Source organism: Macrotis lagotis, chromosome 5, assembly GCF_037893015.1.
Source record: "Macrotis lagotis isolate mMagLag1 chromosome 5, bilby.v1.9.chrom.fasta, whole genome shotgun sequence".
NCBI classification, from domain to species: domain Eukaryota; kingdom Metazoa; phylum Chordata; class Mammalia; order Peramelemorphia; family Peramelidae; genus Macrotis; species Macrotis lagotis.
Window position 1 is genome coordinate 107,121,203 of NC_133662.1, and position 15,834 is coordinate 107,137,036.

The 15,834-nt window shown below is 40.8% G+C and overlaps 1 protein-coding gene across 3 annotated transcripts in view; it reads left to right on the forward strand.

Annotated features, from left to right (window-relative positions):
- Nucleotides 1–15,834, forward strand: part of CRYBG1 (crystallin beta-gamma domain containing 1) — a 280,505-nt gene that overhangs the window by 194,487 nt on the left and 70,184 nt on the right. For all 3 annotated transcript variants that reach the window (XM_074187268.1, XM_074187269.1, XM_074187270.1), the window contains one exon: nucleotides 9,663–11,245. In XM_074187268.1, the coding sequence (XP_074043369.1) occupies nucleotides 9,663–11,245 (1,583 nt within the window). The remainder of the gene's footprint in view (nucleotides 1–9,662; nucleotides 11,246–15,834) is intronic.

A 15,834-nucleotide genomic window follows, 5' to 3' on the forward strand; every position in this document is an offset into this window, starting at 1 on the left:
ACATTATTGTTTCTACATCTGATGCATAAGTTCATTTATATATTGTTGTTCTTGTTGTTGAAGGTGTGCCCTTTTGTTCTCAATCATAAAGTGGGATTCCTTTATTCACTCCATCACCATTCCGTTCAATGTACCTAACTTAAAAATGTGTTCAGCATTTGGGAGATGGGCATAAAGTTTAAATCAATTTGGACTCAATCATTGTAGAAGAAAAAATTAGGAGGTACATTATATTTTAAAACATTTGGTTTTATGTTGTTTTGAGGGAAGATAGTTGATCTGGACCTACAATTTCATCTGTAAGAAAACTTACCTCTACCAATTTACAGGGCTGTTGTTATATATATTGTTCTTTTGGTCCTGCTAGTCATTCTTTATTAAAAGAGTGTTCTAGGGAAGCATTCTTTACTTTGTAGTCTGTAAAAACTGCAGGTTCTCTAAAACTGTTTATCCAAGGGGCACTTCAAAGAAAAAAAAAAGATAATGAGAGACCAACTAATGCAGCCAATCCTGCCTTTGCTGTCTGTAACCATCTTGTGTAATGGGCTCAACTGATATGGAGTTAAAAGAAATGGACCATCTTTTTTTTAATACACAGAAAATACATCAGAGAATGAAGAGAATCAATTGTGAAACTGGAAACTGGATTATTATTGATTTATAACTAATCACTAAGTACGTCCAATAATGTATACAATTATCAAGACCAAAAAAATGAAATTAAAAGTCACCCTTTGGGTAAATGAAGGGCACATAATTGGAGGAAAAATGCTGAACACATTACAAGCATGAATGATATAGGAAAAACGGAGTAAAGGCTATCAGCAAAAGTATGCATTAACTACAAAAGAAGATGACCTGGCCCTGTAGCAAGAGTGAGGAGTAATGGGATGAACTGTCCAAATTGCTTCATTAATAATCTTTTGATATTAAGAGAGCACAAGAAAGACACCCAGCATATTGGATGAGTCACTTGTGAATACTATAAGGGGAATAAGCATTTATTAAGTGACTACTGTGTGCCAAACACTATGCTAAGTTCATTCTAGATTATTATCTCATTTGATCTTTAAGACAACCCTGGGAGGTAAAGGTTCTTTTTAGTCCCATTTTAGAGTTGAAGAAACAGGGACAGATGAAAATTGAATGATTTGCCCAGGGTTATACAGCTACTAAGTGTCTGAGGCTGGATTGGAACTCAGGTCCTCCTGACTCCAGACCTAGGGCTCTATCAACTGCTTAGCTAGGATTTTGAAGTTGCCTTTTAAATACTTGGAGACAGTTGCCATGTTACCCCATCTTTTTTTAAATATCTCACCTTATCCACTTCTCCATTGTACAGTGTTCTAAATCTTTTCACCCCGCTTGTAACTATTTATCTTTTTTGGCATACAAACCTCTCTGTATCTACTCTGTATCTCTGTATCTATTCCTATTATGCATGTGTTTTTCCTTATATCTTCTTGAATCTTTTTCTTTGTCTTCATTTTGAATTGTTGCTGCATCTACCTTGATATGGAATTGGAAGTATAGCTTTTATTATTCTATTTCCTGAATAGAATTTATGCTCCTTGTTTTTAATTTTAAAACTGGATGAACGAAAAATATTTCAGAGGTGGAAGAAATGTTATGAATTATTTTCTTTTTTTTTGGAAATTTTGTTTTTATTTGTTTTTTTATGGCTCAAATGACTCTTGATCTCTGCCCTTCTTCCCTCCCTACCCCCCCCCCCTTACCACCTCTCTCCTGTGGTCTTCAATAGAACAGGCTTCCACTCATGTATTGTAGTTAAGAAGACTCTAAGTCATATCACATTTCATAAGATCATAGATTTAGAGTCAGAATGAGACTCTTTACAAGTCAAACAGTCTTTACAGATGAGGGAACTAATAGATAGAACTAGATAAATTGAGTTGCCACAAGTAGCAAGTAGCAGAGCTGAGATTTGAATCCAAGTTTGCAGACTCCCACAACATAAATTAAGCAGGAAAATAAATGATATAATGGGTTTTGTGTTTTATTTGGTCTACCTCATGCAGTCATCTTTGAGAATTTAATTATAAAATAGGAACAAAAATTGAAATTCACTTCTGGACCAGGTTACTGCAAATGTTTCAAGCTGAAGAGATGCTTAAGAATGCTGATGGTCTCACTCTTGAAGCATTGATGTATGACATCACCCAGGAGATGCTGAGCCAGAATAGTTCAATGCCTTTAAGTCTTTCTTTGTGTCTGTCTTTTTTTTTTCAACTACCCTCTCTATTCCTTTCTTTTTCTGCTGTGCTCATTGGATTTTGGATTTAAGAAAATGAAAGAAACCTCACATTTATAGGGAAGTTAGCCTTTCTTAAAATTTATATCATGGATACAACAAGGATGTGTGCCAACCAGAGAGATGGTCCCCTACATTCCTTTTGTTCAGATTTAGAATTTGCCAGGTTCTAACTAGGAGCTGTCCAGCTCTGCCAGAATTGGAGACTATTTGGAGTGGTTTCTGGCATCTTGGAACTTAGACTGGGTCTTACTTTTGTGCTTGAAAGTACACAGAGGTAGTTGGCACCCTTTACAAATATTCCTAGTATCTCTGAATAACTATATCAATCAGAAATAACTGAGATGAGAATGCTTACAAAGGGATACTTCCTTTTCTTTGTTTAATGGCAACTCCTATAGATCAATCAGTTATTCAGTTTTTTTCTATTTTATGTCCCTAGCCCCTCCTTTCTTTAAGAGAAAAGGATCAGACTGCCACATATCTTTTTTTTTTTTTTGGCTCTTTCTTTCTTGTTTTTTTCCCCCTTTAACTGTTTATACTATAACGCCAAAGCATGTTTTCATTTTAAGCAACTAGGAAATATATACTATACTAGAAATTGCTTCATTGCAAACTTAGGATTTATTTGGTAGTATAGAATTTTAAAACTATTACTGGATTTTGCTTTTTCTTGTAATGCATTTTCTTTTTATACCAAGAGAAATTGAAAAAATGATGACTGAGAAAGCCAACATACCATTTAGGAGGTTGGTGGGGAAGAGTATCCAACTCTAAACCAGATTAATGGGCTGTAGCAATGCTTTTCATCCCTAAGTTTCTGCCATCTCTTCTGGTGTGCTTCTGATAATGTACTTAAAGATTTTATTTATTTTGAGTTTTACAATTTTCCCCCCTAATCTTACTTCTCTCCCCCCATCCCCACAGAAGGTAATTTGCCAGTCTCAGTCTCCACATTTTGTTTCCATGGTATACATTGATCCACATTGGTGCTTCTGATAATGTAATAATATAATATAATATAATTTTAAAAATTAATTTAATCCACTAACTTAAAAAATGCCTGATGGAACTCTTGAGAGGGAGGTATCATGAGACTATGAATGTTTATTTAGAACTTAACTGAAAACAAATAGATAGAAAGATATGTGTGTATATATATATAAAGTATTAGGATTTCTAGGCACTTGTGTTAAGCACTGGAAATACAAATATAAACAAAAAAGTCTTTCCTACACTCAAGATGTTTATATGCTAATAGGAAAAGAGACAATATAAAAAGGAGCTGAAAAGTCTGGAATGAGAAGAGGTGGGGAATGATGCCTTAATGGGATCAAGACTTCTGAGAAAGTAGAGAAATCTAGAGTGAGAAATGGAGCTAAGTGTGAAAAAAAAAGAAAAAAATATTTTGATTCTCAAAAGACCAAGAATCAGAATGATGTGGTATAGCAGTGGTGTCCACACACATGATTCCAAAGCTTGATCCCAGATAAAGCTTTAAGCTTTTTGGACTAGGCTCTCACTAAAGTTAGACAAGGTTATTTATAACTGGGCCCTAGAATACTGTTAAAGGTAAAATTTTCTACCACCATGAAGAAATAGATCATAATCACAAAAGGAATTTAAATAATTTATAGTGAATTGTAGAGGGCTAAATGAAATTAGAATAGACATTCAGTTAATCACCAGTCAATAATTAATTTCATCCCACAGGAGAGGTATTATGCTAAATGCTGAGGATAAGACAAAGGTAATTCAGTTTCGGCCTTCAAGGAACCTACATTTTAATGGGGGAAAAAATATGTACATAAATGTGTAAATACTTGCATATGGATGTATGGGAGATAGAGAGAAAGGAACACACGCACAGAGACAGAGAAAGATGAGAATGGATATTCCTTTTATCTATTGATTAAATTTTATAACTATTTATATCCAATCCTGAAATGCTATAATTCTGTGGAGTATACACAGATACACACCCTAGTGTGGAACATATTTCAGGCAAAGGAGAAGAAAATCAAGATTATTATTCCAATAATCTGCTTCAGTGCAGTGGGTGACAACACACAAACAGTTCTAGACCAGAAAACTCAATATTTTCATATCTTTGTGTTTTTCTTTTTTCCCTATTTCTTTCTTCTCTTTTTTCCTGCTATACTCATTGAATTCCAATGTATGTCTTATATATCTTATTGAATTCCCACTATGTATACATTTATGTATGCATATATACATATTCCCATACACACAAGCATACATGAATACACATCACATTTACATGCACATCTGTGTGTATGTGTGTGTATGTGTGTATATACACAGCCTCACTTCAAAGAACAACAAATTCTTTTCATAGTAACTATAGTTACAAATAAAAAGGATGCATGTGCACAGGAATGGAAATTTTTAAAATGAGTTTTTAAAACCACACAGCTGTAAATGGATTACATCATTAACAGGAAATAAGAATAAGAACTTGGATTGTTTCCATTTTTTTTCCCTCAAACCACCTGGATATTTCAACATGTCTTTTTTCCCCCTTAAAAGACATCTTTTTGGGGGTGGCTAGGTGGTGCAGTGGATAGAACACCAGCCCTGGAGTCAGGAGTACCTGAGTTCAAATCTGGCCTGAGACACTTGATAATTACCTAGCTGTGTGGCCTTGGGCAAGCCACTTAACCCCATTTGCCTTGCAAAAACCTAAAAAAAAAGACATCTTTTTTTTTTTTTACTAATTATTATTTGTATATTTTAATCAGTAAAGTATTATATTGATTATAAAAACTTAGTTCTAATTTCAGCGATATATATTACTACTTTCCTTTTTTAGAACTTGAGATGGTTGGAGAGTTGAGTTATCCTCTAGGCATGATAAATATTCCTGATTTTCTTTTGAAAAAACTATCATCCTGGACTTGCAACAAGGGCCCATATTAGATATTTATAGATCATCTCTAATCCATGAGATATCTCTTGTAACAAAGAAAACAATTAAGCTAAACTAATAATACAATGACCTCATCTGAAAGTGTATGGAACAGTCCACATCTTTGGCATTACCCACCCCCCAATTTCTCTGTATTTTTTGTTCAATTACCAGAAATCTATTTTCTCTCCCTCCCATCCTGACCCATCAGCCTGTCCAAAAATTTAGGCCATCAGTGGCACCCCATAAAAAAGAAAAGAAATTAATTCCTTGTTATAAATGTGCATAATGAAGCATTGGTCAAATACAAAAGCATATGTCTCATTTGGCATCCTAATCCCTCACCTCTCTCATGGATAGGATGTTTCACCAGTCCTCTGGAATTATATATTAATCATAGTTTAAAGTTGTTTTTACAGTGTTCTTGTTATTGCATAAATTGTCCTGACTGCTCATTTTACCCTTCTTCAATTTATAAAAGTTTTCAAAATTATTCATTTTTATAAATGAAAAAATAAAAACTGATTTTCCACTATGTTCCAAGCACCTTAAGTGCTGGAGGGTATGAAGAAACTCCCCCCCGCCCCAACAAATAATATCCCTGTCTTCAAGGAGCTTACATTTTAATGGGGACACAATTTATAAATAAATTGCCAATACAAAATATAGAGTAATGGAAGTATTAAAGGGGAAGAGGCACTAGCAAGTTGGAGTATTTGGGGAGAAGAGGGAAATCTGGAGAAGAATGGTCTTGAGCTGAGTCTTGAAGGAAGTCAGGATTTCTGAAGCAGAGATGAAGAGGGACAGAATTCCATTCCTGGGAAACAGCATAATCACATGGAGATAGAAGATGAAGCATTGTTATTGTGACTAAGGAGCAACACATAGACCAATGTGGTTGGACCAGAGAGTGTGTACTAGGGAGTTTTGTTTAATAAAACTGGGAAGATAGGAAAGGACCAGGATACAGAGTTTGAAATGACAAACAGAGGATTAAGTATTTGATCCTAGAGGATTAGAGTCATTGGAGTTTAGATAGAGGAGCAACATGGTCAGAGTTGTATTTTAGGAAAACCACGTTAGCATCTGTGTTGGAGAATGGTTTGCTGTGATGCAAACCAATAGGCAGGGAATCCATTTGGAAGGTTATTACAGCAGTTCAGAGGAGAGAGATGGTAAAATTACAAGAATCTCATCTCATGACCCCCCGGCATTTTCACTGGCTGTTCCTTACACCTGGATTGCTCATTCCTGCCTCCAAGCTTCCTTGGTTTCTTTCAAGGCTCAGCTAAAATCCCACTTTCTGTAAGAGACCCTTCTTTCCTAAATCTCCTTAAAGTTAGTACTTTACCTCTGAGAATGTTTTTCTTTCATGTTTCTTTCTCCTTCCTTGCTTGCTTCCTTCCTATACACAAAAATTTTGTGTGTGTGTGTGTGTCTGTACCTATGTCTGTGTCTGTGTGTTTATTGTTTATGCAGGCAGCTAGGTAGAGCTCTGGGCCTAGATTTAGGAAAACCTGACTTAAAATGTGACCATGGACATTTAGTAGGTCTGTGAATTTGAGCAAGTCACTTAACCCTGTTTGTCCCAGGTTCCTCAGTTTTAAAAATTAACCCCATCTGGGGCGGCTAGGTTGCACAGTGGATAGAGCACTGGTCCTGGAGTCAGGAGTTCCTGAGTTCAAATCCGGCCTCAGTGTCTGAACTTAATAATTACCTAGCTCTGTGGCCTTGGGCAAGACACTTAATCCCAATTGCCCTACAAAATCCTAAAAAAAAAGAACCCTCTCATCCATTGCACATTGAGTTTTCTTTATCTAAGACTTGGCATGTAATAGGCATTTAATAAATGCTTTTTTATTTGATAAAAATTGGAATGATGGCTTCCTGAATTGATGTTAATCACTGTAGAAAAAAATAAAAATTTGGGAGGAGGGAAGAACACAAAGTCTTTCACTTTCTAGTCCCCATATATCTCTCCAGGCTAACCTAGAGAAATAGTTTTATAGCTAGAAAGGGCCTTGGCCATCTTGGGCATATCCAAGATCACACAGCTAGTATTGACTGAACTAGGATTTGACTGCAGATCCTCTAATTTCCATTACAGAATTTTTCCTACTGTATTTCCCCCTTTATGTCAGGCACTATAGATGCTGATATTATTTATTCTTTTTTTTTATTTTTGCAAGGCAAAGGGGTTAAGTGGCTTGCTCAAGGCCACATAGCTAGGTAATTATTAAGTGTCTGAGGCTGGATTTGAACTCAGGTACTCCTGACTCCAGGGCCAGTGCTCTATCCACTGTGCCACCTAGCCACCCTATTCTTTCTTCTTAAAGAGAAGCATGACTTCAGAAAGGTGATGCTATGACTTGTCAAATGAGTTTCATCTGTTCCCCCTCCCAGACCTTCTATACTTCAATTCGTAGAATGCTCTTCCTTAGCATCTCCTCCTCCCAGTTTCCTCTACCTGTAAGGCTCAGTTCAGATACCACCTCCTCTTTATTCCCCCAATTGTCTGTGTACTCCTTCTCCCAAATCACTTTGGTTTCTTTTCTTTTTACTTTCTTTCTTTTCTGCATATATTGTATACTTTGTATCTTTCTTATTTCTTTCTCTTTTTCTTTTTCCTTCTAAGTTTTTTTTGCATATATTTTGTACCTTTCTTTGTTTCTTTCCTTTTTCTTGTCTCTTGTTTGTTTCTTTTATTTTGTACATTATCTCTGTGTGTATTATTTTATCTTGGCTAGAATATAAGCACCATCAAGGCAGGGACCCGTTCCTTTATGTTCATGATGTCTGAGTATATATACACAGTAGTTTAATACAACGATTTGAATTGATTGGGATTTAGCCACATACTCCTGAGAAGGAAATGGAATGTAATTAGCTTTCTCTAAGGGTTGATTTCTTCTATAGCTTGTTCTTGGTTTGAGAGTTTTCATGTTCAGAGCTAATAGTGTAGGATCCTGCGAAATATAACTTGACAAATAAATAAACTTGGCAGTGGAGGGTGCCTGTGGCATTGGCTGCTCCTGGGGTGGGGGGTCCACAGCACTTGCTGCTCCACCTGGTGAGGGGAGAAGAAAGCTTAGCGTGGTGATAGTGTCTACTTTGGGGATGCCCTGGGCCGGGGCAGGCTGAGCTGGCCTCCTGCGGGCCCCCAGCTTTCGGCCGAAGGTCTGGCGCGCCCTCCCGGGAGGGGCGGGCACAAGCTCCTTGGAAGGAGGTGGTTCTGTTTCTGTATTTGCATCTTTTGCCCTACTCCGGGCCCCGCCCCACCCTTCCTCTGGCACCCTGTAGTTTTCCCGCCATCTAGGAAACTACAAACTGATTGGAGACTTTATTGATTCAAAGTCACCTGGCCTCCAGGCCTGGGTCCAGCTCCCCTCCTTCCTCTGCCGCCCTTTGCAGCTTGGGGGCTCAGGGGGCCTGCGCACGTGCTGCTGCCCGCGTCTGCCCCGCCTTGGCCGAGGGGAGGGGGTCTCTGCCTCTTTGGGGGCCCAGATGGGGCAGCTTCCCGGTCCTCTGCCAGCCTAGGCCTCCCTTGGCAGCCCCGCTTGTCCCTGGAGGGGTGGCTCCCGCCTCCTCTAAGGGGGCCCTCAGGGATGCGGCTGAGCCCCTGGCCCTTCCCACCAGGGCTGGAGAGGGAGTGCGGGGCCGGGGCCCGGGAATCCCGGCCCCTGAGCACGTGCGAGCTTTTCCTGACAGTTTTCTTCTTTTGTCTCGGCTCCTCCGGCCCACTTCCAGCGTTGTGGGCGTGCCCAGAATACAACCTCCTTTTCTCCGCCCCCCAGACCCACGCAGTTTTTATGCAAAGAGTCCATTTGTGCATGCTTTGAGGCCTCAGTCACTTGTGAATCTGGTGGATCATGAAAGCTAATATTTGAGGTGAAAGCTTGCCTGTGTGTCAGTTTGTTTTGGTCCACTTCTCTGGAGAGAGACTGCATTTGTTGTCTAGCTGGTAGTCAAACAGTTGCTTAAGAAGCTCCAGGTTTATAGGCAGGGTGGAGGGCAGGTAGTTATTTGCAGAGTTTTTAATCTTCCAATTATAGTTCACTGAATTCTAATGCCTCCTCTGTTACCTGTGCTACATAGAAGACTATACAGTATCCCTAACCCATCCTCCCACCTTGAAAAAAATACTAAGATGATGTTTGGATTACACATTATTTTGGAATTGACTTTGTTATTTTTCCTTACAAAAATGACGTGGGGAGTTTACAAATCATACTCAAATGAGATTTTGGGAAGTTTGTGACATTTTAAAGAGTATACATTCATAAAACGGCTCTCACTTGTGGTGATGAGGTAGATTTAGGACCAAGTGGAAGTATTACATCTTTCCAGAGGAGATTACTGTATTCTAATTTTTTAAAAAAAGGCCTAGATTTTCAGCAATCTTCTCAGAGAATGAGGAAGGGGCAATCCTTATGTTAATTTGTCTCTTTCTGTCTCCTTCAGTCTAGAGCACAACCACCAGAAGAGATTAAAAAGAAACCAGTGTTGGGGAAACTTGGAAATCTGTTCACTGCTGGGAGGAAGAGGAATACCAGGAATGGATCCGAGAGTTCTACAAATTCAGGTCCTAAGTTAGTGTCTCCTTCTAAGCTGTCAGAAAAAGATAAGGAAAAAAGTAAATCTGGCGTTCCACCAAGAAACACAGATGGATCTGTAGCGAGCTCACCTACAGAAAAAACCCAGGAGCCAGAGAGTGACCATGCAGAGTACCAGGGCCAAACAACCTCTCTGGACGCCCAGCTGTCATCTTGCTTGAGCAACAGTCCAACAGTGGCTGTACAACTTGGTGATGAAAGTGAATCATCCAAATTAGAACCTTCAGAGCAAGGAAGAGACACTTTCCCAGGTCCCACAGCTTCTGCCAAGGACCTGCCCTCCAAGCCTGAATATTCCTCTAGGCAAGAGAACTCCGAGAGCCTGGCTCCCAGTCTGGAGAAACTTTCAGACAGTAGTCACTCAACCGAGGAGGATAAGAGGTGTCTGACCAACGGATCTCTGGAAGACCCCGGCAGCCATCCACCGGGAAACTCCTTCATCTTGACCAGCTTACCCGAAGAACTGGGTGGAAATTGTCTCAGTCATTTGCAGATTGAGAGCACAGAGAGTAAACCCGAGCTCTCTCCAGCAAGCTCCAAGGCTGCGCCATGCGCTCCAGACTCCAAAGCCAATGAGCGCGCACAGCCGGCTAAAGTTTTAACTTTGGATATCTACCTGAGGAAGACGGAAGAGGTGTCCCCCGTGGGCGAGCCTGCGGTGGTTTCTCGGGTGGAAGAAGACGGCAGTGACCCCGAGGAGATGGAAAAGCGGGCGAATGGCAGAAGGTCCGGGAGGAGGAGAAAATCTCAGAAGTCTACTGACGCACACAACGGAGACAGAGTTCCGGCGGAGGCAGTGCCGGGCGAGGACTCGGTGTTCGCGGACGAGCCCGCGGCCAGCGCGGACCGAGGCGCCAAAGCCAGATCGCCCCAGGCGGCCGCCGAAAGGGGCGCCCCGGGCCAGTCGGACCCCAAGGCTGCGGCTGCCCACCCGAAAGGCCCCTCCGACAAAAGCCGGCAGCCCCCGCCCCCCGCCACTTCCCCGACCAAGAGGAAGGGCAGAGGCCGCCTGCCCGAAGCCGGCCCCCTCTCTCCTCCCGGGGCCCCCAAGAATCCGGGAAGAGAGTCTCCTCCCAAGAAGCAGCCCGGGGCGGCCTCGGATGCGAGTCCCGTCTGCACCCCCAAAGCAGCCGCCGGGGAAAGGCCAGCCCCCTGCACGGGGGACAAGTCCACGCCCGCGGCGGAGAGCGGGGAGGAGGCGGCCAAGGTCATCCCCCGGGAGCTGCCGGTCAAGAGCAGCACGCTGCTGCCCGAGATCCGTCCCGAGCACAAGAGGGGCGCTTTCCTCAACCACCTGGACGGCAGAGCCGAGGGGGGCAGGAACCGGGGCGAGCTGGGGAGACCCCCGGCCGGCGCCGAGGCCGCGGACGCCTGCAGGCACCGCAGCCACCTGGGCGCGCCCCGAGCCACCGTCACCACCAAAGTCCATCTGTAAGTCACTGCGTGGCCCCCGGGACCCCAAGCTTCTAGGGGCGGGGGGGGGGTGGGGGTAAAACGGAGCCCTGGCTCTGCTCGGGGGTACAGAAGGGAACTCGGCTTGTACTCCAGGGACTCCCATGGCAGTGTAAGAGCTAGCTGGCCGCTGAGACGAGATGAAGGAAGCGGGCTTTTAAGATCCCTTTAGCAAACTAAAAGGTCGATTTTCTTCCATCTTGGGAGATTGTGATTCTCTCTGGAGATTGCCAAGACATACTTCAGAGTTTGGATTCTCTTGAATCCAGGACCGAGCCAAGGAATGGGTGCCTCAGCCCCGCCCGCGGGCTTCTGAAGCCGGGCACAGTAACCGAAGGCGCTGGCGAAGCCTCCGGGAGTACTTTTCATGCCATTTCCATTCGGAACAAGGTTTTCTAAGTGTCTGCTATTTGTGAGTCGGGGTTCTAGGGTTCAGAGTGAGTCATCCCCCGCCTTCTTGTATCACCATCTTAGATCGCTTGCTTACTCATTTCTCCCCCTCTTCAGAGGGCTTACTTAGCCTGCGGGCACGTTGAAAAATGATCGTCTTTACTAGATGAGCGATTTGTGCCCCTATCGCATTGTTGCTTAGCCCTAAAAGATTTGATGAGTAAAACTTTGGAAATGGAACCACAGAATCTGGGGGCTGGGAGAGACCTCAATATCCGGGAATTCTCAATATAATATGCCCAGGCAGATGTATGAAGACTAGGGACCTACCACCTCTGAAGGCAACACATTTTATTATTAGAAAGTTTTTCCAGAAATCTAGTCTAAACTGACATCTTGGCAACTTCTCTATCTACCCACTGTTCCACTCATCTAGCCACCTTGTTCCTGAATGTAGATAACATGTTCCACCCAATAGAAGGAAATGAGGTTTGTTTTCCGCATTTTTTTTATTCAGCACAAGTGTTTTAAATAACGACTGTGTCCATATACCTATGGGCAAAAAATAGCAAGTATTCTTTTTTTTTTTTTAGGTTTTTGCAAGGCAGTGGGGTTAAGTGGCTTGCCCAATGCCACACAGCTAGGTAATTATTAAGTGTCTGAGGCTGGATTTGAACTCAGGTACTCCTGACTCTAGGGGTGGTGCTCTATCCACTGCACCACCTAGCCACCCCCAATAGCAAGCATTCTGTAACAGGATTGTGCTGGATTCTGAGAATAAAAATATTAAAGTGAAATATTACCATCACTTAAGAAGTTTACATTCTGTAAGGTTTGCTATAGCTAAAAGTTTGTGGATAAATGAATACAGTGTGTAAATAAAATAAATATAGAGCAATTTGGAACTGAAGGGAATCAAGAACGGACTCTTGAAGGAGGTGGTCCTTAAGCTGAGCCTTTAAGGGAGCTAAAGATTCAGAGAGAGAGCTGTAGTACAAGGAATAGCTGGCACAAGGTCATGGAGGTGGGAGGTACATGTAGGGGGAACCTTCTAAAAGATAGACTTCATGAAGTGAGTAATGTGTAAACAACTTTCATAGATGGGTAGGGTCCAGATTGAAAAGGGCCTTAAATGCCCAAAAGGGGTTTGTACTTTTTTTTTCCATTGAAGTTTTTTGAGCAGAGACACGAGGTGGTTAGACTTGGGCTTTAGATATATAGATTTGGCAATTGTGTAGAAGATGAGAGACTGGAAACAAGAAACATAATTAAAGAGTTTATTCACTATTCAGGTGAGAAGTGATCAGGCCCTGAAATAGCTTGGTGGGGTTTGAGTAGAACAAGGGCCATTGAGGAGGTAGAATGGTTTAGGACTTGTCAATCATTGAATATTTAGTGGGAGTGGAGAAGAAAGAAATGAGAATAACTTCTTGGTTGAATCTGCATCATTAGAAGAATGGTGGTGTCCTCGACAGAAATGAAAAAATGAAAAATAATAGTTATGAAAGACAATATTTGAATGCTACATATTAGAGAAGGGAGAGTTTGCCCCTTAGGTGACTTTAGAGTTGTGCCTTAAGATATGATTATGATCTAGATATGTAGGCAGCATGGGAAGGCCATTGAGAATCAGGTTTGCTATAGCTAAATCAGTATTTAATACAACTGAATGAGACCTCCAAATAATGCAGAAGAGTAATCAACAATGAACATTTAAAAAATCTCTCTTCAATAAAGAAATATGATACATATATTAAATTACTAAATGATTATTATTTATAGAAACCTGTTCTTCCTTCTTCACCTCCTACATTCTATTTCCAGGTACTATTGATTCTAATTCCATAATATATCTGACATCTCTTCCTTCCTCTCCTTTTAGAGAACCTATCCCCACTCTAATTTATACCATACTATTGAATTTGAATCAAGTTCAAATACTGTCACTATTTTGAGCAAGTCAGTTAACTTCTCCTGGCCTCAGATTGAGGAGGTTGACCTAGATTACCTCCAGATTATTTCTAAAATTTCTTCCAGCCGTAAATCTATAATCCTAGGAGTCAAGGGCCTTTGGACTATTTTGAATGTATCTTCTGGTTTCATTTTCCCCACCCTCACCACTCAGAAAATCATAGAGCTTTCCTAATTTCTTTTTTCTACTGCACACTTTTAAATCCTCCACTCTTTATCCTGGCTTCTTATTCTTGATTCATTTCAGTTACCTTTAGTAAGCATCTATTATATAGAAGTCACCGAGCCAGGCACTGGTGATATAAAAATGAAAAGTGGTATAGCCCCTGACTTCCAGGAGTTTACAAATTACTGGAAGGTAAATTAGACACATGCTCAAAAAAATATGATTCATAGTTAAGTTATTGGAGGAGGAAAAGAAAGCAAAAATAAGGGAGTAGAATTGGAGCTGAGGATTTTGGAGAAGGCTTTATAGAGAAAGTGTCCCTGGAGCTGTGTGGTCTTGAAGGAAGAGGATGAGGATTACGAGAGAGAGAGAGAGAGAGAGAGAGAGAGAGAGAGAGGATCCAGACCATGAGGGCTAACCTTGTGAATGAATGGATGGAGGTAGAATAGAGGTTAGAACTGTCTGGCTGTCTGGAGCATAGATGCCTGAAGGAGAATGATGTGAAATAAGTCAGGAAAAGGAGATTGGAATGAGATTGTGATAGTCTCACCAGAGTGAGACTTCTAATTTGATCATAGAATGCCACTGAAGATTTTTGAGCAAAGTATTGCTTTTATTGGACCCATGCAATAATAATAATAATAACTATAATTTATATAGGATTTTAAGATTTATAAAATTCTTTACAAGTATTAGGTCATATAATCCCCCCCCAAAAAACCCTTGGGGAAATAGGTACAATTATAAAATCCCCATTTTACAGATAAAGAAACTAGGGCAGACAGAGGTTAAGCCTTTTGTTCAGGGTCACATAGCAGTTAAGTATCTGAGACCATACCTGACTGCAGGTTCTGTGCTCTATCCCCATTCTTGTGTTAGGAAGAATATTTTGAGAGCTGTGTGGAGGATGGGATTGGAGAAAGGAGAGCCAGAAGTTTGGGAGCCCAATTAAGAGGCCTTCTTTCTCTAAATTGCATGTTTGTTGATAACTTAATTTATCATTATATCCCTCTGTTCTTCCCCACCCAGAGAGTCACCTTCTTAGGGACAAGGGACTGGACCTGTGATTTCATTAGTATAGGGAACACCCATATGGTGAAATTCTCTCTCTACCAATGGAGGTCATTGCCTTCTTTGTAACTTATGTTGATAGTTATCTAGATTTACCAAGGATCACCAGTCAGTATATGTTGAGGACAACATTTGAACTTAGGTCTTCCTGGCTTAAGGCCAGCTCTCTGTCCACTGTGTTATGCTACCTCTATAATCATGATTTTTTTTAAAAAATAGAAAAAAATAGTTTGACAAAATGAACTCTCCTATCAGTCTGGTCTGGTGGAGTATGTATGGTAGTTCCTCACCCCCAACAAAAAAAGGAGGGAGGTACATTTTCTTATCTGTTCTGCTAGGTCAAACTTGGACAATATAATCACCCAGTGTTCAGTTAGATTTTTTTTTCTCATTTACCTTGCTGTCATGATGTATATAATTTTCCTTCATCCTGTTTTCTTCATTTTGCACAGGGTCTTTCTATGCCTCTGTATTTTTCATAATTATTTCTTACAGGAAAGTAAAATTCTATTACATTCACATACCATAATTTATTCTTTATTCTAAGTCAAAGTTTAAAAAGTTTGAGTATACTTGCAACCTATACTTTTTACTATCCACTCATATCTGACTTCAATTCACACTAGTCTTTTGAAATTTTCTTTAAAATACCTAATGCAGACTCTTCATTTCCAAATCCAGTGGCTTTCTTTTCAGACCTCTTTCTCCTTCACCTTAACTTAAAGCAGCATTTTTATATTGTGGCCTGTATTGACTTCTGCAATTTTCTCAACCCTTGGCCAATGTTCATGCCAATGCAGTGCCATGCAATTTTCTTATCCCTTGGCCATATTAATGCCATGCCATAATTATCCCCTGCCTATTTTTCTATCTTCCTTGCTAGATCTTCACACAAACCTTTCCCATTAATGATTTTTTTCAGGGTCTTTTCTTTCCATATCCCCTCTCCTTGGCCACCTCATTTACTTCT